At 33.6% G+C, this 27230-nt stretch overlaps 1 protein-coding gene across 6 annotated transcripts in view; it reads right to left on the reverse strand.

Annotated features, from left to right (window-relative positions):
• The window catches only part of FBXW7 (F-box and WD repeat domain containing 7), a 204435-nt gene that overhangs the window by 13210 nt on the left and 163995 nt on the right, over nucleotides 1-27230 (reverse strand). For 4 of the 6 annotated variants that reach the window (XM_036852411.1, XM_036852410.1, XM_036852412.1 and 1 more), the window contains 3 exons: nucleotides 15927-16009; nucleotides 12797-12938; nucleotides 3845-3979 (listed from right to left, as the gene is read on the reverse strand). In XM_036852411.1, coding sequence (XP_036708306.1) covers nucleotides 3845-3979; nucleotides 12797-12938; nucleotides 15927-16009 — 360 coding nt within the window. Of the gene's footprint in view, nucleotides 1-3844; nucleotides 3980-12796; nucleotides 12939-15926; nucleotides 16010-18424; nucleotides 18884-27230 lie in introns of those variants that run through there. The other 2 variants (XM_036852413.1, XM_036852409.1) reach the window with 2 other exon arrangements.

The following is a 27230-nucleotide window of genomic DNA, read 5'->3' on the forward strand; positions in this document are numbered from 1 at the left end:
AATCAAAGCCTAGGCAAGTTTGCTTAGTGTCAGTCTAACACCATACTATTAATCTTCTTTGTGAAATTGATATTTAACATAGAAATTATCAGGCACAAAGTTGTATTTGTGGAAAAGAGATGCTAGTTAATGCCCAAGATATTGAGCATGGTCATATGAAAAAGCCTACTCTTATTTTAGCTATCCAGCTGAAGCAGAAATCAGGTAATTTATAGAAACATTCAATGGATCCTAAATGCTAAGAAACAAATCCAGAGCAGGTTAGATTTATCCCCAAATCAACAGGTAAAATTTCCTTCATTACTGGTGATTAAGAGATCATCTAGTCCAGTGTCTGCATGCATTAAAAAGAAATGTAAAGAAACACTCAGGTGCTAAAGAAATTTGAAGAGCTAACTCCAAAGGTAATTGGCACCCATTCCTTTAAAACAGCAAAGTCCCTAACTCAACCATAAACTTCAGCTTATTAAATGTTTGTCCATGCCATCAAAACATCCCGGTATTATAGAAAATACACATAGCATGGGACTTCCCTCGTGGTCCAGTGGTTGAGAATCTGCCTTCCAATGCAGGGGACAAGGGTTCGGTCCCTGGTGGGGGAACTAAAATCCCACATGCCGCGGGGCAACTAAGCCCACGCTCGGCAACTACTGAGCCCGTGCACTCTAGAGCCCGCACGCCACTAGAGAGCCCGCATGCCACTAGAGAGCCCGCACGTCGCCAACTACTGAGCCCGTGCACTCTGGAGCCCGCACATCACAACTAGAGAGAAGCCCACGTGCCACAACTAGAGAAGCCTGCATGCCGCAATGAAGATCCCGCATGCCGCAACTAAGACCTGATGCAGCCAAATAATAACATTTTTTAAAAAAGAGAAAATATACATAGCAAAATAGAAAAATATGAATAAGAAAATCAGAACCAGGAAAAATATAAATAGAAAAGGTTTAAACTAGAGGAAAAGTAGAACACAAATGTACTGGCAATGTATTTTACATGGTTTTTTAATTAGGCTGCCAAGCAAAAAGAAAACAGCAATTAGTTATACCAGTTCCTCAAAGGAAACAAAGTTTTGTCATGTAGGGTTCCTTATAGGGGACAGAGAGTGGGCATTGTCCCAAACTACATCTCTACAATACCACAGAGGGGGTTACAGGTTTCTGGGAGCCAAATCAAATGGTCTAGCTAATGCAGTTTTCTATTAATTTGTATTAAAGGTAAACTCTAGATTAGTAATTCTTCCTAAGGACTACTTCCACACAAGAAAAGCTCTTAAATCCAAAATTTATTTCAGATAATTATCTTTTCTTTGCCCAAACTTGTCATTTCAATGAGAGTTGCTGTTTTTTGTTTCTCACTATAACTTATATTGGGTTGGCCAAAAAGTTCATTCGGTTAGTGAATACATTGTTCAGTAAAATTCTTGGTGAAAATGAAAAAACGTGTCTTTTATTTTTACTTAAAACCGAACAAACTTTTTGGCCAACCCGGTATAAAAGACCACCATATTATATTTAAAAAGTTGCTAATACTTTCCCAGAATTGCTATATTTCAGTGGATTGAAATAGTGAAAGAAAAAGAAAAGAAAAGAACAAAGAAAATGTTGGCCAATCCTATGTTAAGAATTTAGGTTTTGCTCTAGATCATCTACTATACCACTATGCTTTTCTTGGCATTTACTTACAAAATAAGGATAGTGCTCTTTATCACAAGTCTCCCATGTGAGACTAGTGAGATTTCTGTCAAGGTTTTTGAGATTAATAAGTAAATGTTGGTAAAGAGCTTTGAGATCTGTTGAAAGGAATTATGAGAAAATTACTATAAGTCCATTTCCTGACACGAAGGTAATACTGTTTTAAATAATGATAGTACTTAGTCTCTAATAAGATGTTAGTTTCCTTAAGGACTTAGATCTATACCATTATTTCTCTACATATAAAATAAAGCATTTTTCAAAAAAGAAAATGTTTTTTCTAGCAGTTAAAACTATATCCAATACCCTTTGATAAACCATAATGGAAAAGCATATGAAAAAGAATGTATATGTATGTATAACTGAGTCACTTTGCTGTACAGTAGTAATTAACACAACACTGTAATTCAACTATACTTCAATAAAAAACAAATTAAAAAAGGGGGGGGGGACAGGTGCCATGCTAAGTCAGGCTCACTCATTCTATCTAGCAAAGCTTCTTTCCCCTCAGGCAATCTTCAAAGGAACACTTAATTCAAGAAAATCCTTACTGCCCTGGTTATGGATAATTTGTGCTTAATTTTTAGATTCTTAAGAATACTTTTATATTCTTCTGATTTCAAATCACGTTTTTTTGTGTTACGAAGCTACTATGGAAATCCAAATAAAGAAAAAACGAAACAAAACAAAAACCTCACAATCTTTAGACATAAGAGGACAAACTAGACTGAGAAAAAGTCTACATTTTAACAAAAATACTACCTTCTAAAATATGAAGGATATCAAGGAAAACTATGAAAAATATATCAAAGGTAAATAAATTCAGTTTCAGTCAAATACTTATAAAAGTGCTTCCTATTACTACCACCCTTCTGGAAGCAAAGAGAGAGAGCTTATGCCACTTTCATAAGCGAAATCTATCCAAAGGGTTCAGTTTTAGAATGAGCCAGCAAGAATAAAGATTTTTTTTTCTGGGACAATGTCATTTTAAAAATCACTCCAAAGAAGCAACATCTCAGGAAAAAGGTATTTTTTTCCACTTTGCTTTTTCCTGTAGTTATGCTTAATTACATCCATTAACTATGATGAAACCATTTTATTAATATCCATTGTGAAATTAGTATTGGGACTATCTTTAATGCCCTTAGGATATTTAGCATGGGTATCTGAAAAAAAAAAAAAATCAACTTCCTTTCTCTTCAAATTTGAAGTTGCAGGACCATTTGCATTTATATTTATATTAACATAAATGGTATTTTATATTGTCTTCTTAGCTGATCTATTATTAGTGGCATATATACAAAAATTTTGTGAAAATGTAAGTCATGGTAACATTGATTATTTAATGTTATCTTATTTCTGTTTGCTGACAAAAATGAAACTATGAAGGCTACAACATCAACAAAAGAACTACATCTAAACTATGCCTCATTTACATAGTCAAGAATGCACATGTGATCATAATCAATCTATGATAAAAAATCAAAGATGTTTTATTTTATATAAAGATATTAAAACAAATGGGTATAAATAATTCTAAAAGAAATACTATAAGAATGTAACTGGTATGGGAAATCTCTGATTATGTGTGTGTGTGTGTGATGCGGCAGGAAGGGGAATGATTAATAGAAGACGACGTACATGTGAAATTCCATATACTTCAAAATAATTACATAATGTAAGTCACTGAGAACTACTATCCAATAGAATCATGAAACTATTATTCTTGAAGGGACTTAGGATAAACAAAAAACAAACTAAGAAAAAAAATATTGCTGTTTTAATAAAATCAGAATTTAAAAAAATCTACTACTATAAATGAACATACCAAGACAACTAAAGGTTGGACTTCAAATAACCTAGGAAAAAATCTTGGTAAAGAAACAGTCAAATTAACGAAACTCAATAGCTTAGTCTCATATATGACTTATTCCAGTGATGGAAAGAAGACACAGTCTGTAAGTATAATTTAATCTGAAAATTATATTAAGTCACAGCACCTTATCATTTACAGCCCCCTTTAATACTAATTAAGAGTGTTAAACTGACAATACTGAATACCATAATTAGCATGACAATGTCTAAAGATGGTAGCTGTTGATTTATATTTTCAAATAGCACTAATGAAGAATATAATTGATAATCCTTACCTCTTTAGGGAGCAAGGAAATGAAGTCTCGCTGAAACTGGGGTTCTATCACTTGCATCATATGTTTTACTTGTGTTGGTTCACAACTATCAATAAGTTCATCTAAAGCAAGCAATTTCTCTGGTCCACTCCAGCTCTATCAAAGAGGAATTAGAAATTTTTATCTATTATTTTAATAAATGTCTCAAATTATAAACTTATAAAGGAAAATCCACATCTACACACAACATAAAAAGTGGCTGCTTACAGTAGAAGGCACTGAAGTGACAATCATTTAGTCTCATCAAGTTTATTAGCTACCTTTATTTTGTAAAAGCTGTTTTTGGGTTTGATAGACAGAAAAATATTTTTGCATTGTATTATTATAATTGTTATATGTTCGTCCATCTACCACCAAGATACTGGTTGAGAAACCAAAATTTTATTCAGAAACATTGGTTTGGGTCACTAAGTAAATGAATTTTGACAGATGATTTTCCTTTCTTCCCTTTCTAGTGGGCACCATAAAACTTGATGGTTTTAGTAAGGCACTCATCTGAGACTGGCAGCATCAACTAGAGAAAAGTTAATAAATGGATAGACTGCACATCTGACAAGTGTCTTCTACAAATTAAAAGGGCTTTGATTTGCTACATGAAAATAATTTCAAATAAAAAACAGCAAACAACAGAAAATGGTAGCTGACTTAATAGTAAAATTAGAATATGAACAAAGGCTAAAAGAAGGTAAGAAATAAAGTATATGCTATGGAAAAACAAAAACAATTATACCTCAAAAATATGAGCTCCTTTAAACCATACTAAGAGGGTTGTTTTAATTTTTTTCCCCCAGTGTGGAACACCTCCACAGAAATGCCGTAATTCTTAAAAGGAGAAACCAAAAAGCCACATGAATCATTTAAATTGTTAGGACCTCCCCTCACAAAAATCAAGTAAAACATTTAAATAACCTTGAAACACTTAGGTGAAAAAACATCCTTGAGCAAGCTGATATAGTACCTTTGTGAATTATTATGTCCACTTTGGAAGTGGGAGAAGAGAGAACGATAGGTGAGGTTTGGAGCTAGAAAGATCTGGATTTTGACATTCCATTTCTTGCTCCAACTAGGAACCTGGATTTTGTAACATGTGAAATAGATAATAGTTGAAAACTGAGATACACTGAGGATACTGGAAGCCTTATTCAGAATATCAATACTTTTTAAAGTATTTCTTAAAATATTTATCAGAATCTACAATGAAATCTCATCTCTTCTTTCCTATCATAAAGTGTAGACTACACTAATACTAGCAAACATTTCAGTAGTACTTCCACAGTACTACTATATAATAATGTCACAAACATTATCTCACTTAATCATCATAAAAACCCTGGAGAATATCTCCATTTTACCACCAAATATGAGGAAACAGAGGCTCTAATAAGCTGTGTCCTTTCCTTTTACTTTGACACATACATATACCCAGAACATTCTCCTTGAGTACTCACTGTGTATCCTTTTTGGTTAGGGTGAGGATTTATACATAGAAATTAAAAATACTCATATATATGTATATGCACACACATGACCAATTAAAAGCAGTTAATTTGGAGTTTATTTCACTCCATTTCCCTCACATAGCTTCAAATCCTGGTTCAAAACTTACTACCTCTTTGACAAAACTCATGCTGATCAATCGCCACTCATCCCTGACAGTACCAATACTATAAACTCTGAGTTACTGATTTATATTCCTCACAGGATTTGAGGTGGGTTTTTATAATATGCTGTTCCTCTCCATCTACATTATAAGAATTCATGGACACTAGTATAAAAACATGCCCATTTTGGGTGATGGATAACTATGCTGACTTGATTAAAATGCAGCTTTAATTAAGACACTTGATAGAATAATTTTAATGTAAACTTTTTAATCTCCTTTGCATATATGAATGCCAGCTTTAAAGATATTTTTGGAAATATTTGGAAATATTTATGGTTAAATAAAGATACGTGATCTTCTATGGTAAAAAGATAGTGAAACATCTTTTAACATATTACTATTTATATTACTAATTATAACTTATATTCTATATAATTTAATATATTACTATTCTATATAAATTACAACTATTATGAATATTTCTAATTAAAGGTTAATATACTATACAAGTTTCATGTTTTGTTTTTTTTCAGTTAACATATTATTACTGTGTTTAAAAAAGGAAGGAATAGAAAAACAGTATCAATACATGGTATATAACTGCTAACAGATGAAAAAATATCCTTTCAAGGATTTTAGGGGCTGGAGTATAGAATGAAAAAAGCCAGAACAGAAGATAAATAATTCAGATCTTAGGTAAATGTTAGAAATTGTGTCAGAAACTTCTATATATTTAAGGCAAAGTCCATGATGAAAATTATGCCCATATAGCAAAATGCTTCTAAGACTTTAAACAATATTTTTATTTTGTTTTAAGATAATATTTAACAAGTTAAATAGAATTTAAATTATATTTCAATTTGAATTATACATATATTCAGCAGATGTTACTTTGTGACATTTTAGTGAAAAGTATACAACTGACAAAGATTAGTAACAAGCTGTAATCTACAAAGTAAATGAGACTGTTTTCACTGACCATACACATTCGACAGTCCAATTACTTTACGTCACATCTCTTAGATGGTTCCAGCAAAGGTCTGGACCACGTGGTCCCTAGCTTTCCTCTCTCCAGCCTGGATTTCTTTCCTGAACTCCAGACCTGTTTATAAAATTGCTTATTCAACATGTATTCTTGGGTATGTAATAGAAACCATATCCATGACCTTTCTCTTCAAATATGCATGTCCACAATCTTCCCTATTCCAGTAAGATGTAACTCTTATTATATTAGTCTGTTCAGGCCCAAAGCTCTGGAGTCATCCCCAACTCTCTTACTTTCACCATCAGATAGTTCTGATCCATCAGTGAATTCTAAGGCCTTAAAATTCAAAATATACCCAGAATCTGACTATTACTACATTGGTCTAAGCTACTATTGTCTCTCACCTGGGTTATTCCTATAACCTCTTACCCAGTCTCCCAGCTTCCCACCTTTGCCCTCCTCGTTCTGTTCTCCACAAAGCAGTCAGAGTGACCGTGCTAAAAGTCACTCACTCACTCTTCTGCTTGAAGCCCTCAAGGGGCTTCCCACTTCACTCCAAGTAAAAACCAAAGTCTTCAGGTTGGCCTACAAGGTTCTAATTTCCTATTCCTTTCCCTCGTTTACTCTACTTTAGCCATAGATACTCTTTCTGTGCCTCAAACACGCCCAGCATGCTCTGCTTCAGAGCCTTTTCACTTGCTGATCCCTGGACTATTCTTTCCCTAGACACCCACATGCTTTACTTCCCTACCTCCTTCTCTGAGACCTTCTCTGTGCAATTTTCTAAAACTGCAAACCAGTTTGAAATCCCCCAACCCCCTCCCTTTCCTGACTAGAGTTAAGTTCTCCAAAAAAGGGTTTTTGTCTGTTTTGTTAATTACTGTATCCCAGATCCAAATTAGGGCCTAGCACCTGACAGATACTCAGTAAATATTTGTTGAATAAATGAATGAATCCCCAAAGAGTCAGGAAATACTGCACCAATGCTATCTTAAAACTCTTTCTTGACAAAGTTTCTATTCTATGTACCTGATGGTATCACTGGGACTTGCTTGCTTAGTCTGGTTCCAAGACTGGTTCCCAATTTTGATACATACATGGTTTAACAGCAAGGGAAGGATGTATTAACTTGAAAACCTTGCAGTTAATGACTATATTAAAATAAAATAATATTTTATTTTTATTGGTGTGGGTTGTTGAACCCACACCAATCTTTAATGAGGACTAGAGGAAAGAATACCGAATTGGGGATCAGGAAACCCAACTTTTGGAGAAGATAATTGCCACTAATTAGGTTACAATTTACCTCTGCAGGCTTTAGTTTCTTTATCTGAAAAAGTGTTGGAAATTCTGATAATAATTATTTTATTTCTGCTCTGAAAAGTAGTTCTTCTGGAAAAGAAAAAAGCACTTTCCTTTGGTCTTTCATGGTAAAGTTACTGGGAACACATTGAAAGGGATAGGAAAAACATTCCAAAATCAGAAAGAATCAAGATAAACAAAATTTAATTTGTGGACAAAATTGCAAATGCAAACTTGAAAATTCCCCATGAAAGTGGTATTTGATTTCAGGTAATCAGAGAATACCTGAAGGTGGTAGAGAAGAGTAGAAGGAGCACTGAACTGTAATCAGGGGCCTAGGTTTCACCAGTAAACTCACTGTGGAACTGCAGGGAAGCCCCTTAATTAGTCTGCATCTCAGAGACCCCACCTGTATAATGAGGGGCTTGGCCAGACCAGGGGTTCCCAAGTGCTGTTTGAGTGGTGCAAGAATCATGGAGTCCTCCAGCCCACCATCAAAGAGTCTGATTCAGTGGTCATGGTGAGGCTGAGGGCAGTTTATGCTTTAAATAACCAACTCATCCCGTACTGATGTGGGTGATTCACAAACCAGCAGTGGTTATTAGTCTGCATGATCCTTGGTGGTATCTCATTCAGATATATATATTTTTATGACTTTAGGCAGTCTAGCACTTGAATTTCATGTGGTAAAGAATTCACTTCTCTAGTACCTCCAGAAGATGGTTACTTAGTCTGTTTGAACAGTTCCAGGAGTGGAGACTTACTAGCTCCCATTCTACTCTGGGTCAGTTCTAATTGTTAAGTTCAACTTACACCAAAATCTGACTCAAAGAATATGATCCAGGTTTTGTTTGCTGAAGAAACCAAGAATCAGTCTGGTTCTACTTTTATACAAAAGTCTTTAAAATGTTAGACAGAAACAACATTTTTCCCTTAGTCTTCTCTGGCTAAATACATGACTTTCTTTAACTCTTCCTCACCCAACAGGGCTTCTTGATCATACTGTTTCAAATACAATGGCAAAGTAATACTGAATTCATTTTCTTTTGGCACTTTGCTGTTTTAATATGTCGTTGGCTAGCAAATAAAAGAGATCCAAATAAGTTAGAAAACATGTACAATTTCTAAGTGTTACCATAAAACTTGATTAAGTCCTTCAAAGGAATAGTTTTTACCCCACTTTTAATTTCAAAACACAGAAGTATTTTCTACTTTATCATTCAAAAAAATATTATGGAGTGTAACAGGCATTTTCAAAGTACATTCATAGTTTTAATACAATACAAATATGATTTGATTAAAATAATGCTAATAATGTTAATCTGATGACATTTGCATGAAGCTAGCGTTAATAGCTTCTTTTAACACCTGAGAAAACTGAGGTTCACAAAGGCTATTTCTTGACCAAGAGAGGAAACTAACATTTATTGAGTTTCCACTGTATTTCCAAGAACAGCTTTAAGCACATTTACATGTTTTCTCCCTTTCGACAACTTTTTAGTGTTATAACTATTTTACAGAGGATGAGAACACAGGCAAAAGTAGTTACATAATATCAATGAAATTACCCAGTTATTAAGAGGGAAAGCCAGAATTTGTACTAAGAGCTTTTTCTTCTAAGTCAAAGTGCTTCTCATTACATCAGGATACCTCTGAATATCAATTTCAACATCAGAGAATGTTAATGGTATTGGTGTCTTTACCTAGTCTACTATTTGCAAGTGAAAAACTATATATTAACACTCAAATGACATAAACAAAATAAAAAAGTGACCAATCCTCTTCCCCCAAATTAACAATCTGAAAGCATCAACCTGGGGTTGCCAAAAAAAGCAGAATCAAGGGCAACTGAAAATTCAAACAGTACAAAATTTGTGTTTTTTTTTTTTAGTTTTGTTTTTAATTGGCACTTCTATTTTAGAGTGGCATTCTGTTTCAATTTCCCTTTTCCTAAAATGGTGTATCTGTTCTCATTCAATTTATAAATTGAGTACAGAGTACTTTGTCAGAATAGATGGAGCTGGACCAAAACAATGCTGTATCACCATCTTAGGAGCAATGGCAGAACAGTAAGGGGACGAGCTCTCCCATTTTGCTTGTTATGCCACAGAAAAGTCATCATTAAATGCCCCCATAGCACATCTGTAGAAATCATGCCAGTTTAATTGTCCCTCAAGTATACCACATAGGTCAACTCATGACTCCCCCACTTTACTATGAAATTATCTCTCTCTACAAGTTAAGCTTTAAAGCACTGTAAGCCTTTAGGCAAGTGATTCATTTCTAGTTAGTTTGGCACCAGCCCTGAAAACTAAGGGCAGTGTACCACAATGAGGCCTTGGGTGTGTCAAGGCAGAAATGGTACTCAAAGGATTAAGGTCTTGATCTACCCGTCTAGCTGACCTTCTGTTGCTGGTAAACTTCTTTGCTACAGAATATTTATGTGAAAAAAAAAATATAGTACTATACCTGCAGGGATAATTCTATATGTTATTCCTATTAACTGAGAACAAGTTTTCTACTTCTCCTATGAAAAGTGATCAAATGGGCCTTTTTATAGGACAAAAGCTAGCCTAATATAGTTTATTGAATATCATTAATTCTAAAAAAACAAGTTTTTAAAATTACAATTAACATTTCTGAATTTGGGATGCATCTCATAATCTATGGTATCTCAGATTTGACAACATACCGTACGTGGGAACACGAGGACGTTTCATTAAGAAAAGCATGAGTGAGCTAAACAAGCCAACATTGTACAAAGGACTCCCTAAAACATCCTCACTGCAAAATAGAGCACAAATGCCCCCTACTATATATCAGTATTTGAGATAGTTCTCTTAAAACTGGTAAAAAACCTAAATGGCTAGCAAAGAATATTCTGGGACTCTGAAACATTGAAAAAAAAATAGGTCCACACCACATACAAAAATAAATCTCAGTCTAGACTACCTTCTGAAAAGAAATAAAGCTTTGCATATAAAATAAACATTTTGGAGGCTGTCTACAATGATGATAAAACTACTGCTAACAGTGTAATTTTCCATCATGTTGGTACTTTCCTATAAAAATGGTATGAAATCAGTCTCTGCATACTCCCAAGTGCTGTGCTGCTCACACTACATGTGCGTGCAAGCATGACAATCCACACCCGTATTCCTGTCTCCTTGGCTTAATCAGAGATGATACAAGTCTTTAAAGCATTTTTTTTAGGCTTTGTAAGTGTCTGAGTTCTATTTTCACCTCTAATTGGCGGGATACATCTTTTTTTAAAAGGATGTGACAAATAATTTAGAATTCTGAGGGCATGTGTAGGAAAAAATTAAAATAAAATTAAAACATCATGAACCTAAGATAAAAGAACTCAGATGAGGGGAGGGAATGATCCTTAAGGAAAGGTAAGTTTAATTAACAAATGACTGTGAAAACAAAACACAAAATCTTTGTAATTGTAGTGGTTCATAACATTATTGTAACAGTGAAGTATAACTTTTATGCCTCTAAGCCATAGATTCTCAACCTCAGCAATTGATATTTTGGGCTGGATAACTTTGTGTTGGGGGAGGCTGTCCCTTACATTGGCTCCACCCATCAGATGCCAGCAGTGTCCTACCCCCGACCCAGGCAGTCGTAAGAACTAAAAATGTTTCAACCAAGGGAAAATTTGCCCCCTGTCGAGAAGTGCTGCTCTAACCTTTCAGTTATCAACCGAAAAAAGAAGTTATCCTAGTTTCTCTGAAATCACCTGAAGGGTAGAAAACAATTTTAAAAATCCATTTTAAATAAACATTGCTTCAAGTGAGTTTTCCAGCTCCAGAAGAAAAAATCTGGGACATTTACTTAGTTATTGCCCAGGTATTTTAAATATTGGGATTTATATAAATGGACAACATAAAAATCTGAAATATCAAATAAAATCTATAAAGTATCTTCTTTTTCAACCACTATTCCCCTATGCATTCATAAAATACCATCAATCAAGTAGCCAGAGGTAAGGAAATATATTCATTTTACATTAGTACAGTGGCTAGTATCAGAGATACCTTCACTTTACATACTTTATATTATTTACTATTTACAAGGAATAATTAACCAAGTGTTTAATCGATGCCAACTACTTTGCTAAATACTTGACTTCTATGTATTATCTCACTAGAAGAAGAGATAAATCAATTTATTATCACTATCATGAGTTATAAAATTCATAAGATTCAAGGTTTGGTTGTAGCTGTACTTCCCGGTAAAATTCCCAAAACTTTAAATGCTAGTAAAATATAGTAATCAGAATTTTGAGCACAATAAGCCACACACAAGCGTGGCACTGATGGAAAGAAGCTGCATCAACTCTTGGAGGCAACGAGGGTAACAGTGATGGATAAGTTACCACTAGTGACTAATTAGCAGAGTTCTTACAATGCTTAACTTCCAAACAGTGCAATTTAGAAAACAAGTACATTCAGTAATACCAGAAGCCCAAACATAAAGGAGAAAAAGAAAGGTCTTATTATCTAAAAAGCAATAAACAATGCAAATGCACACTTACACAAAATAAGCACTGGACCCTCTTGATTAATATACCTAAAAATTAAAGTGAGTTCCCTTATTTTTAATAGCATTTTTTAATTGAGATATACTTCACAAACATAAAATTCACCATTTAAGTGTACACTTCAATAGTTCCCAGCACACCCATCTTGCTGTGCAACCATCACCACTATCCAATTCCAGAAAACTTCCATCACCCTCAAAAGAAGCCCCATACCTATCGGCAGTTAGTCCTAACCTGCCCTCCCAACATCACCTAGCAATCACTAATCTCCTTTCTGTCTCTGTGGATTTTCCTGTTCTGGATATTTCATATAATCATACATTATGTGGCCTTCTGTGTCTGGCTTCTTTTACTTAGCATAAGGTTTTCAAGGTTCATCCATGGTGTAGCATGTTCCTTTTCAGGGCTGAATAATCCCTTATTTTTTGCAGCAAATAAGTGAAGCATTTCAAGTACTGTGTTTAGACATGTCACCTGAAACATTTTCAGCCACTCCTGGAGGCCTGTAGGTGGTTGGACAGATGTAATTCGGCGTCGTTGTTGCCCTTGGCCATTGGCTGCTCTCAGGTCTCCAAAAGTTGTCGGTGTTGCTGAACATGGTACGAGGCCAGCGGTACTACAAGAAAATACAAGAGTGGAGGCAAAGACAGATATTTATTAAGAATAATGGGCTCTAGTTTAATAAGAATGGGACGACATGGCATATTTCAAACATCAATCAAACTATTATTTTTATTTGCTTGTTCCCAGAGAGCAAGGATGCACAAAACCTATTTTGCTATTGTAGAGTAAGTTTCCTCCCTCCTACATAACCACCTGTTTTTATCCCGGCACAGCTAATTGCAACCAAATGACAGAATCTCTATGGCAAAACTGTAAGTTGTTGATAACATACAAATAATGTTAAAATATTTCCTGAGAAGATTCAGGTTCCACTTGCCTATGACTGGTATTCAGCATCATAATTAAGCAAAAGTTTAAATTTCTTTCATAAAAAGGGGTGTGAGATTATTAATGCTTTAAAAAATTCATATATAGAAGTAGTCTGTTAAATGTTTTAGACATTTCACTAGTCATATTATTCCTTAAGTTTGCTCCAGATGCCTTCTAAATTATTTATAATATTTGTCTATTCCTCTCTAATTTCTATTGCTATGATTAAGCTTAGTCTAAATAATATTTGACAGGAATAAGCCTTGATTAGAAATGTGTTTACTCAAACAGGTAGGTAGTAAGAACTTATTTTATTATATGCAAAATTAAATACTGTAAAATGAGATCATTTTGGCTAAATACTTTTAGTCAATAATTTAAATTTTGAGACAGTTAAAAAAAAAGAAACACCACAAACCTGAAATTCAATTAATTCTGCCACTAGTAAAATAAGAGATGATCTATCTCTAAAATTGTTCAACTCTCCTAAAAATGCCTAATAGCAGAAAAAGTAGTTAGAACTACGTTATTAGTATATTAAACTTTACTTTCTAATTTCAATGCCTAATTAAATTAGTTAAACTCGAGGTAAGTACTGAACATCTCTATCTTAGAGACACGTGGAAAAAAAGGAGCAGAAAGATTCAGTTAACAAAACTGCGTTTGTAAAATAATCTTCATTTTATTGAGCTATGACAGTAAAGCGTTTTAAATCCAAAGAACATATAAATTATATCCTAACAGTTAACTATCAAGCTCTGAAAAATTACTAATGAAACAACTCCAATTCTTTTCTATCCAGCATATCTCACTATTTTGCTTAAAAATGCATCTCAGTCACCAGATTATACAGAAAAATCTTCATATCTACCACCTTTAAATCTTTTAGCATTATACATCTAAGATGGTCTCTAACATTCAACAACTAAATCTATTTTTCTTTTATCAAATTTCAGAGGTAAGCTCTATTTTCTTCTCTGAAATGAAATACGGTGTGATTATAACTTAAATTTTCTAACAAAAATGATGAGAAATCATAGTTTCATCTTATTATTAGAAAATCTTTCAACAAAATTAAAGAACATAAAAAATACACTGATCAAGTCTCCAAAAAGACACGGCAATCAATATGCTGTCTGGTTTGCTTTAGTAAGACTGTGTGTTAAAAGGCTAAAAATAAAACTTTCACCTTTGCAGGTACTTTCTCAATAAAAAAGTCGGCAACTAAAGAAAAATTTTACTAAAATGTGTTCTGTGGTAAAAATTCAGCAGTCATTTATAAACTGCCTTAAAAACAACTGAACCATTGAATACTTCTGCCCTGACATTAGCCATATTAATTGAAGACCAAAATTATATGGTTGACTGAAATCTATACATTAAAAAAACCAGCACATTTTAAACATTAAACTCAACTTTCTCATCCAAGAAACAGTTTATCAAGATTAGAAGAAAAAAACCAAAAATGAAGTGAATAGTTTCACTTGTCTATCACTCCACACCCTCTGGCGGAAGTGCCAAAACACAGTGAAATTGTCAAAAGGCAAAGCCTACGTAAGAGGGAGGAAGGGAACAGTTAACATGGGAAAATCACACAAAAAAGCATTTCCTGAGTAACCAAGAAATAGCTTTATTTTTCTCTTTTGTATCATTTTTGTATATAAAACTACTCTAATTATTATGATTTCTAAGTTTCACCAAAGAGCACCTGAAAGAAATATTTTCCACAACTGAATGAAGTAAAAGTATAAACTGGCTCCCTGGAAAAAAGAGATGCAATCTGTAACAATGTTCAATCACATAAACTTATGTCTGAGCAATGTTAATTTTACTGTATCTTAAAGAGTAAAAATAAATCTAAATCAAAATATTGAGGGGAAAAAAAAGAAATGTCACCATCATGAAGTTCTTATGGTTTCTATAACTTTCAATCAGTTATTCGAAGAAGTGACAATTATGCAAAAAAGACCCCAAAATAAACCCTTAAGATGCTTTTGTCATTTAAATTTTAAAATGCCACATTCCAAATGACATCCAAAGCCATTTTTAATTAGCTGGGTAATAGATATTGTGCTTAAGTTAGCCTAATTAGCGTGAGAGTGGGAAAAGTTTTATACTGATGCAAAATCCAAAAATGATGGAATGGTGCAGGAAACAAGAGTACAGTTGTATTTAGTTGTTATGGAAACTATTCTACTGGTGTAGAAATGTATGTGTTAAAAACATAAGACTTACGAAGCAAATAAAGGGGGTTTCTAACATAGTAATCTCATGAAATAAGATTTAGTTAGTAATTGTGTGGTCTATTTCACTGCTAACAAATGTATCTTCAGTTATGCATATATAACTATCCAGCCTAGAACAGCTGTTGCTATAGTAACAAGATACATTTGCTCATATCCATATTTTAGGATTTACTTTTTAGAATTCCTTAAAAATTACGATTTAAAAATTTTGTTGATAAGAGAACTTCTGCTTGTGTCTTACTTCAATGTATTAGTAATATAAAGCCACAGTGGTAGTCATTCTTCTCCTTATTTAAAATGTATGTTTCTCAACTTTCAGTGATCTCAAAATGTGTTAAACAGTCAACAGTATTAGTGACAGAATCATCAACTCTTTAAAGAAACATGAGAATCATGAGAGAATGAATTATTATACTTAATATTACCTTGTATATTCTGAGACTTTGCATGGTTTCTTTCCCAAAGAAAAAGAGCGGACCTCAGAACCATGGTCCAATTTTCTTTTCATCTATAAGGTAAAACAAATGAGATAGGTTTAAAAAAAAAATCACCTGTCCAACTATCAAATCTTAATGTTAGCATCAGTAATACTGAACAAATTCTTAAATTTTCATATGCCCGCAATGTTAATTAGGCATAGTTAATTCATATAGAAAATAAATGTTTCATACTTTCTTCTATTAGTTCTACTTTGTTTTACTCTTTACAAGACTGGAAAGGTGAATTTTCCCCCCTAATATTTGTCCAGGAGAACAGTGTATGGCAATTTAAAAATTGATATCCATCGTATATATTCCTTGAGAGTACTATACCTTTCACATTTTCTAGTTTAAGAACCAACACAGAGGAACATGTCATGTTAACCCACATAGAGAAGAACCATATTTAATATACTGTTCTTAATGATTTACATTTTCCTTTAAAAACATATTTTAAGAAAGATAAACAACAAATTCAAAATTTCAAAATCAGAATGGAAGTAATAGTCACTGAATTTAAAACACATTATTATAAAAGGGTAAGGAGAATAATGTAAATAAAATGTTCTTGAAAAGTAATTATGATAAGGCATAAAGCAATGAATATGGGCAATGAAGACAGTACAAAAAGTAAATCCATAATAAGAGGGAAATCTGGAGATGGTATAATAACGGTAGAAAAAAAGCCATCAATTGATATTTTACACGGAATACATAGCTCTACTGACAGATACTCACTCAGGACAAAATATTCTAACTTGAAAACCAGCAAGAAAAACAGAAAGATTTAAAAAGAATGAGTTATGCATCTCTGTAAGGTACACCCGACATCTGTAGTTTTAAAGTATTTCATTATGCTATATAGGTATGTAATATTGTAAATATATTCAGAATTATATTTTATTATCAATATTGAAATATATATTTTTTTATATTTTACTATTGGTTAACTGAGGTCATCTTACTATAGATATGTTATAAAACTATAAAATAAGATCTGAGAAGATTCAACTTTCTCTATTTCAGCAACCCCTCTAAGATTTGTGTCTGCTAATTAATTACTGTATCATTGAAAACGATGGGAGTGGGGGAATCCCAGAGTGATAGAAAGTTACCCTCATTTTTGTAATAAGGTGAAAACCCTTGCTTTGCAGCAGCCTTATTTTCTTACCTATTCCTCACATGGGAACGTCATAACACAGCATGCCACACTGTAAATACCAGAGAGAAGCAACAAGACTCTAAAAGCTTTTTGAACCACACTCTGGGTAATAAAGACTGTGTTTTTATCATCATGAAGAAAGTATTCTAAAACACAGGGATAATCTTATAACGTTAGAGGCAAGAGGTGAGCGTACGACAAGCTCATCCACAATTTATACCTTAGTTCATGAAATACCGACAGAAATGGAATTGGTCTTATTTCAACCCTTCAGAAGTTTCTGTGCTCATAACATTGTTTTAAAGTGATTCCTCTCAAAACCCATTATTTTCTTTCTCCCAATAATTTTAATAAAAAGCAAAAATAAATACTTTAATACATTGGTAGCCACATGCTTGCATATATATAAATTATAGACACACATGTACACATACACACAAATGTATCCATCAGGAAGGTCAGTCAGTACAGATTACCTTAAAAATCTATTCCTTATAACTTCCACAAACCCTCATTTTCAAAGTTGTTACGATAAACTTTGATATTCACTGTAATTAAGTTTGTAATACTGGCTTTTGGAACTTCCCTGGATATCTTGTAAATATATTGGTGCAAATGCCATTTGCCACTAAAGCAAACTTTATTTCCATCTTAGAAATCCTTCAATGAATAAAAATGCCTGAAATTCATATCAAGGGAACTGCTGTGAAAGGATTTTTAAATTTAGAATATTTTATAAAAAAAGCACTTTCTGTATGACTATATATCTTTTAAATATTATATTGTTTACTGAAAATACTGACTTTAGAACCAAAAATCAATTCTGCAATTTTGAAGGGGTACAGAAAGTAAATATAACCTCTTTAAATATAAATCCCCAATATTCTAGCGATTCTACACTTTGAGAGGCAACTAAAGAAAAAAGAAAAACCTATATATAAGGTATAGAAAAATTAAAGGCAAAAGGTTCACTAAAAGCTAACTAAGGATAGAGTATTTCCAGGTCAGCATTTAACGGAGCCACATTTCTAAAGTCTGAATATATTTTTAGAGGAAAATTCTCAGATTAAAATGTACATTTTATTTTAAATGTAAAGCTTTTTCCAGTTCACGTTGTCTTTCCATTATTTGCTTACATTCATGATATAAAACAGAATACCAGACATCCAGCCACCCACCAAAATTAGAGGATACTGCAGCCATCTCTGATGATACAGATTTTCCTTCTCAGGCAGGCACACACACACAATCATACAACACAGGAAGAAAACAGCTTACTTACTTTGTAAAAAATCATTTTTAGTGTGCCGTAGAAACCCATATTTTCTGGATTTTTCCCCTTCAGTGATTCTGTGCCCCCGTGTGTCCGGCTGCTTGGCAGTCTCTGACAATATAAACCTTTTTCAGGTAGGTATGTCACAGATTCTAATGTGGACATGCTCAGGCACGTCAGAAAAGGAAGATTAGGGAGCAGAACCGGCAACAAAACTCCACAGTAGAGGCAAATGCAGCTCAGTATCAAACCGCTTCTTGGGACGCACATACATACATGCAGCTTGACTGAGGAGAACTCAAGGGAATAATGAGAGAGAACCGAGCAGATTATTGGAGGAGACTCTGCCCTGTCAAAGCCTGGCCTGAACAGATTCCTCCCTCGGCAGCAGAGGGATCAGATTACATCTTCCCTTGAACACAGAATGGTGCAGTCCAGGATTCAGCAATGCAGACTGCACATCAATTACATGGTGATCCGCTCCAGGGAACCCGTAAGCACACAGCGCGCTGAACAGAGGGAGGAGGTGGGCAACGAAGGAGACCGCCCCCATACCACAGCCCCCTCTCTCCCCTTTCAAACTTTCAGGAGGTTATTTTTGTATTTTGTAAAACCTGCATTTTTGAAGAGTTTTAAATGGCAAGCATCGTTTCCGCAAATAAGTCCTTTCAGAAACATTTTGAAAACGGAATATATTTTCATATGGTCCTCCTAACGGAAGCAAAGCAGTCTATTTTCACTAACTGCTACCCTATTGCAGTCAGTCCTGGCAGAGACTGATCAGGTTTTTCAAGTAGCTTGGACGGTCCAAAATGGGCAATTCCAAAGGGAGGAATTAGATATTCTTTGGGGCGATTTACAAAAAGGCAAACCAGTTTGGAGCATACGGCATTTGCAGAAATTATGTAATAAGTTATACTTCAACCTGTATATTTCTTATACTAAGATTTAATGTAAATATTCCCTTTGCTTTCCCATTCCATTCATTTAAAACATAGTCTTCAAGAAAATTACCACACACTGCCAATCCTTACTAATCATGAGAATATCTTTTTATGATTAACAAACTAAGTATATAAAGTCTGGCTGAAAGGTTCTGTTTCTCCCAAGAGAGCAAAAACTGTGCTCATTGGAGAGTCTTATAATTATTTGTTCATTTACTGTTTAAACAGGAGGCATTGGACTTCTACCTCTAAACTAACTTTCACAATGTGTACTGCTTATCATTAAAAAGGTATTTTATAGAATAACAAAGGTACAAAAGTTTGCCTGAAGGCAACCTTTTTCTTAGAATGACTACTAGGCAAATCTAGATATTTCATCGCTCAACTTGCTACAAAACCAGCTTCGGAGGCAATTATAAGATTCCTTGGACTAGAAAGGCCCATTATTAAGGGCCTAGTTAATTAACTCCTACCCTCCCCATTAACTTTCTTTATTACAAGTAAACTGTGTGCCTATAGTTACTTAAGTACTTAAAAAGTTTCTTCAGGAAAAAAGAAATACTATTTTGACTTACTACATTTTAATACTCTCTGCTATGGTAATAAATGACTTTTGTTAGAAAAATGATTCTAAATACTGCATAAAGTAGTATCATAATTTTAAAAATAAATGTTTACCTTTTTAATTAAGACATTTAGTCAGTATAACATCTTTTACTTTATTTTTTTTTGAACATCTTTATTGGAGTATAATTGCTTTACAATGGTGTGTTAGTTTCTGCTGTATAACAAAGTGAATCAGCCATACATATACATGTATCCCCATATCTCCTCCCTCTTGCGTCTCCCTCCCGTCTTTTACTTTAAAACATAAATAAGATAATCTAAAATTTTATGAAAATGTACATCTTGGGTCTTCTCCTGGAAGTTATAGTCTACATATTATCTTTAAAAAAAAAAAAAAATCCCCTTCCTGGCTCTTAAACTAATTCTTACCCTCAGAAACAATATGTACATGTACCCAGCAAAAGTTAGTTTTCTAAATAAACAATTAGCTTACTTCAAAGGAAAGTTCCTTTTAAAAAGAAATCTCTTACTCTTAGGAAAAAAAAATCCCAAATGTTAGGAACAGACCCATAAACCCTTTCATTAGAGCTTCAGAGCACGCAGGATTTAAAAAAAAAAAAAAAAAAAAAAAAGGATACACCCTCCCCCTATTCTGGGCTGTCTGAAGAAACTAATTGTAAAATGAGCACCTGAAATTTCCTCTAAAGCTTGTCGGAGGACAAAGAGACTACCTACCAGTCACATACTGGTATACACCTTGACTTCAATTGAAATCATGTCCTACCTCTAGTTGAACTAACCTTTTCAAATTAAGTCTACTCAGTTGAGGACACAGACCAACTTTAATAAACCAGGAATGCTGTCTCAAAATCTAGGATAGTTAAAGAAGAAAATATCTTAACCTTGTACATTCAACGGAATGCTCTTCTGGTTACATGGCTCCTATGTATGGCTATGAAGTTACAAGAAAACCTGATTCCCACAAATGTATGTTTATATGTAGGTGTGTATATTCATATTTTATTTTTAAATAGGTAAAATATTTATCTGGCTCAAAAATCAAAATGATATGCAAAAAGTAAACACTGAGAAGACTCTCCAACACTCCCACCCACCCATCTACCATGGTTCCCACTTGGAAATGATTTTCATTAGTTTGTTTATCCTTTAAGTGAGAATGTGTATGCTTATAAATACAAAGACTTAATTTTTCCAAATATTTAAACAATTCTCCCTAATATCTTGTTTATAATGTTAATTTGAACTGCGAAGAAAGAATTTTCAAGCAAAGCTAGTCAACCAAGTCTCTAGATTTCAAATTAACAGAATAAAATGAATGATTTTCAATATTCTCTAAAGTACTAGGAATGAAAATTGTGATCTATTATATTATTTTCATCATAATCTATATATGAGCAAAGCAAATGAAATCATTCTCAAATTCCTGTTTCTGGGAGTCTTGGCTAAAATACAAACATTTAAAACTTTATTCAGAGATTTAAGGTTTTTAGTAATATGACTGAAAAAGGCTTTGTGTGTGAATCTTTATCTATCTTATCCCTGTGGTAGACAGAAACATTGTAAAACTGAGATCAGTCCATAATCTATGTTAAATAAGTTTACCAAAAAAAGTATTTTATGCTTTATGCTAGAATGTTAGCTACTAAGTTCACTGAAAAAGCTAGCTAGTTAATCATTATAGCTAAGAAAATACTTGTGTTTGTCATCCACATTTTTAGAATTAATATCTCAGTGTATTCAATATCATTTTCACTACAATAAACTAAATCTTCATGTAATATCAGCTAAGCAATGAATTTCCCATTCTATAAAGAATTATTTCTTGTGCTGACGGACGTGCTATAAACCTTGCTGAAAATCTATTAGTAAGGGAGTGACTAACAATGAAGTCCTTAGATTATAGCCTATCTGCTAATTCAGGCTCAGTGCTCATTTCATCACAACTCCATTGAGCTAGGTGTAGGAGGAATACATGAGAGCAGGAGCTTGAAAACTGAAAAACAGCACAAAGATATGAAGATGTACTGCCCCAGAGTGTTAAGCCTCTGAGAAATAGTAGCAGTAGAATGATTAACTTGTGAGCTAGTATAAGAGAAACGGCTCTTTCTAAGCAATTGGTGGGGATGACTAAGTTTTCAGAAGAGCAAGCTGTGGTTATGGGCAGAAACAAAAAACAATCTACATGTAAATAGTGAGAAAAATACAAACAGTAAAACAGTCTTCATGTATCATGTATCTTCAGAGAAGTATGTATCTTTATACATGGTGCCGACAGAGGAAGGAGTCGTTAATAGAGTACTTTTCCTCACCTTGACTCTCAGAGTTCATTATTTCCATTTTAAATATACTCTTCCATTGCACTTATCATACCTCATTGTAATTTTTATACATCTCTCTCCCCTACCACTCGAAGGTTCACAGCTTTCTAAGGCAAAGCAGAAAAATGATATATAACAAATAATTAATAGTTTTGAATCACTGGCCATACAAGCAAGTAGTAGCAACCATGGCATCATTTTTCTAAAGCATAAATATATAACTAGTACTAAATTATACTTATACTTAGTGCTAAAAGTCCAACTATTGTATTATAATTAGTTGATGATACTATAAATACTATTGGTTCTTTGCATTACTTTGCCAACATTTAAAATTTTATTTCCATTTTATAATAGTAGGATAATGTGTTTATATTTGTACGTCAGTGATTTTCTTCATTACTATTATGACAACATTCTTTACTCTGATGTTACACTAAGAAAACCACCTAGCACAGTTAGCTGTCTTGCCCTGAGCACAGAATTTAGATTAGAGACAGTTTGGGATTTCAACATCAAAGAAAGGAATGGCAAGCATGTTGAGGTTGAAACAAACTTGAAATCTCACTAACCCACAGTCATCAGGTTTCTGGGGTGCAAGTTCTTATTAAAAGGTTCACAACTGAAATTGGCAAGTTAATAAACCTGTTCTATCACAGGTATTATCTATTAAAATAGGATGTATGCCCAGCACCTACATTTTCCCTAATACAAGTAGGTGGCAGTACTGATCAATGAGCTATTTTCACATTTATTCATTCGTTACGCATTTATTTACACCAACTATGTGTCAGGCACAGGATAGTACATAATTAAAAAAACTTTTTTTTTTCCCTCCATTGAATTTATGCTCAATTTAAGACAGAGAATAGGGTGGTACATATACACATCTGATTCTTAGAACTCACACTGAAATTAGTTCAAAAAAATTTTTGAGAATATGTAAAACGAAACAAAGTAAGCCACATTTAGTTTGAAATTACCATCCAAGGAAACAAATATTAAAATACTACTGCATTAAAAAATATCCCAAACACTAAATATTGTAATATATAACAACTTTGTTTAAAATACACTTGTTGGGAAGTGAGGGGGATGCTTATAATAATATACAAAATCCTAACCTCAGTAAATCAAAATGCAAATCAAAGTATCACAGCTTAGACTGGTTTAAAAATTTTTTAAGATAACTATGATTGTAGGAGTGGTACTTAAACGTTTTTTTCTTATTCCTGATGTTTAAAATATTTATAACTTTCTTTATAAAAATGCAGCCCCTGAGGATTTGACACAAATTACAATATTGATTCAAGATAAAAGTTCTTTTCATCCCTTAGTTTGGGCCAAATTACTGATCTGATAAACATGCACAAATATATGTATCTACCAATATATAAATATAGACACATACAGAATTTCACACAATAATGCAAGTTAAGAGTTCTATTTATCACAGGCACAGAAGAAAATAATGAAGATGGGAGCTCTGCTTGTTTGCTCTTCTAAAATTTATATTGTTATAGAGCTGTCAGAGACTTACTACACATACCAAAACATTACTTACAATACTTCTTTGTAGACAAGCAACATCTGCAATAATTTGACAAAGTTGGTAAGTCACTCTGGAGTTTATCCTGAATTATCTAGAAAGCAATTAATCTTTAAATTTCATGCTTAGAATCCAAAATAAACTACCAGTAAGCATCCTGAATTCATACCTAGGAGTTTCTTTCCTCTCAAATTTTTATTATAAATTTTTTGTAGTAATCCCTTCAGTAAAGTAAGAAAAATATCATGGGAAACTATTTTTTAAAAGGTTAAGTTCAAGAAAAATAAAACAGCAAATATGACCCAGGAATGAATTTAATTAACATGGAGAAAGAATGAAATCAATTTTCCTTCCATGTACTGCTTAGAACCACATTTGCTCTTCTTTCTTTATCCAACTGGATATTTACGGCTGCTGTTTGTAATGTTCAAATATATTTACCTGGCTTGAGAAGAATTTCCTATAGATGTGGTATATCAACCTTGTATTTTAATATTAAAATAATCTTTCATTTTAAGCACTGCTTAAAATTCTGAAATTAATTTCTTATATTAGCTACTAGTCATGACTAAAAAGCTTTGAGAAAAGAGATAAAGGCTAAGAAGTAAAAAAGTTATATCCACTGAATCAACAAAAAAACCACTAATAGCAGGAAGCCATTGAGTGTAGAACTAGAAGGGATCTTGGAAATCATCTAATCTAATTCTCCTTCGTTTGTGGAATGAACCTAAGTTTTGGAATCGGAGAAATCTGAGTTTACGCCATTACTAGGGTGTAACCTCGGTAGGGGTTATTTGACCATGATGAGTTCCAGTTTTCTCTTAAATGTGGTGGTAATACCATTTACCTTACCAACCTAGGCCACACAGTCATTGTGAAAACACAGAGGTGCCCCTATAAAATAATAACTATTATTTACAGGTGAGAAAGGTGAGGTAGAGAATTGTCTTGCTCAGGGTCATACAGCTATTTTAGAGGCGTAGGCTCCAGTCCCGAGTTCACTACTTTTAACTGATTTCCATTAGCTATGTGATGGCTCAAGTTCAGCTAAAAAAATCAGACATTACTAAAGAAGGAAAAAAGTGTTATATTTTGCAAATAGCAATTAAATATGCAAACCACAACTAAATCTTGATTTATTCAGTTCATGGAATGAATATCTAGGTCTATGTAACTATGCTTCTGCTACACTTGGGAATCTGAGGCAAAGACATGGTAATTGGGGAAAAGATAACAGAAACTGACAGAAAGAGTTAGCTTAAATGAAATCAATCAATTAAGAAAAAATCACCCACTATCTGCAAAATGCTACTGAAGTCAAATAAAAACATTGCAATAACCCTCCACCCCTAAGATACTTAAAATCCAACTAGCAAGACAAGAGACTAATAGAGAACAATATTTGACTGGATATCAGTTGCCAAATTGGGTAGTGTAAGAAGTCAGAAAATGGAGAAATCATTTAACTAGTCTGAGATTTCATAAAACATACGATCTTGCTTCTAAATTTAAAAGACAGAAGTTTGGTAGATGTTGAGGAGATAGAAGGAAATTATCATCTGTGGACCTAAGATATATGTGGAAATGCCACAATCATTAACTTGACGGATTGACAACATCTATAAGACTTCTAGCAGTCACTAGTCTTTATAAGGCTCATTAGGGAATAACCTTTTTAATACTATTATCTCCTAATTCAAACACTTAATACTACAGTTAAAATAGTCTTTAACTTACTAGTAATGGTTTCTTCAAAAGTACTTCCTGCCATGACTCATTCTTCCATTTTAGGGCTAATATGTGTCTTTCTGTACAAGGAGAACTTTACTGTGTGGGTGTGAAGACTGTAGACCTTTTATTTTAGTTACAAACACTGACTATGAAGGGGTCCTTCTGTTTCCAAAGGTACTCATACAGAAATCATATATAAAAGCAGCTTGTACTCTTGAATATAGGGGGGAATGGTGCAGATATAAGAAAGTTCTTAAATAAACATTCAAATGTCATATTCACCAAAAAACTTTATGAAAAGACAATAAAAAATGTAACTCAGGGCCAAGGTGGATACCTGACTCATTCTCACCAACATGTGCCCAAAAGGACCTCTACTATTCAAAAACACAGCTTGCTTGGAAAATGAAATACTTTGTCTTGTTCCACTCCCAGCCCTTTCTTCCCATGCCTTGCCCCTCCAGCCTCCAGACTCAAAGCCTCCTGCTAAGGAATAGATTTCAGTATAGAGCATTCTGAAGGCACAGAAACTGTTCACCATATACAAAACTAGGAGAAAGGTTACTGTAAAGTAGGAGTTGTGAGATTCAAACACATGATAAAAAGTATGGTCCTTTTGAAAATATATACACATATATTTAAGTATGTGTGTGTGTGTGTGCACGCACACATGTGTATGGATGGGGAAAACCTACATAAATATATAAAAATGTGCACAGTGGTCATCTAAATGGCTTAATAAGAGATTTTCCTTCTTTTTCTTTTAACTTGTCAATAAACAAGTATTCCTTATTATGTGCTAACAACTGTTCTAAGCACTGGGTATAAGGTAGCAAACAATGCAGATGAGCTCCCTAGTCTCATACAGTTTGTATACTGGAGTGGGGGAAAACACACAATAAATAAACTAATAAATGAAAAAGATAATTTCATATAATGCTAAGCTCTAAGAGAGAAATAAAACAGGGTACTATGAAAGAAGTAAGTAGTTAACAGAGGGTAGTAGAGAACTGTAGCTAATTTTGAAAGGTATTACCCAGGAAACAACTTTTAAGTCAAAATGGAGTAGAGCCTAGACTCAGCAAGAATAAGGCCAATCTGGCTAGGTAAAGTGACTGGTACAACATGAAGACGGAGAGGTAACCAAGGGCCAGATCATGTAGGATCTTGGCCACGGTCAAGAGTTAGGATTTAAGGAATTCTAGTGCAATGCGAAGCCATTAGAGGATTCCGAGGATTTCTAGAATACACAATTTCTGTGTATATGTTTTAATATTATTTTTTATATTTTCAAAAATGTATATAAAATTGAAGACCACTCACAAAGTAATTCTCACTTGCTGAAACTAGACATATAGAGAAAATGCATAAAAATCTTCTCAACTCTTTCATGTCCAATTACTCTTCCATTTCCCTTATCACTTGCCACCACATACTAATTCTCAAACTTAGCACCCATTCCAAGATTCTTAAACTTGGAAAAGGAAGAGAATTGGAATAGTAGGTAATACTTAATTATTCTGTACCATGCACCAAGCACCATTCTAAAGCCTTTATATCTAGTAACTCCATTCTATAAGAATGATGGGGTAACTACCATATCATCTCTATTTCCTTGCTCTTCCACTTTCTATGCCCTGATTTTATCTTTCCATTTGATAATTTACTCTTTTAGAGAAAGAGAG

Source organism: Balaenoptera musculus, chromosome 5 (assembly GCF_009873245.2).
Source record: "Balaenoptera musculus isolate JJ_BM4_2016_0621 chromosome 5, mBalMus1.pri.v3, whole genome shotgun sequence".
In the NCBI taxonomy this organism is placed as follows: domain Eukaryota; kingdom Metazoa; phylum Chordata; class Mammalia; order Artiodactyla; family Balaenopteridae; genus Balaenoptera; species Balaenoptera musculus.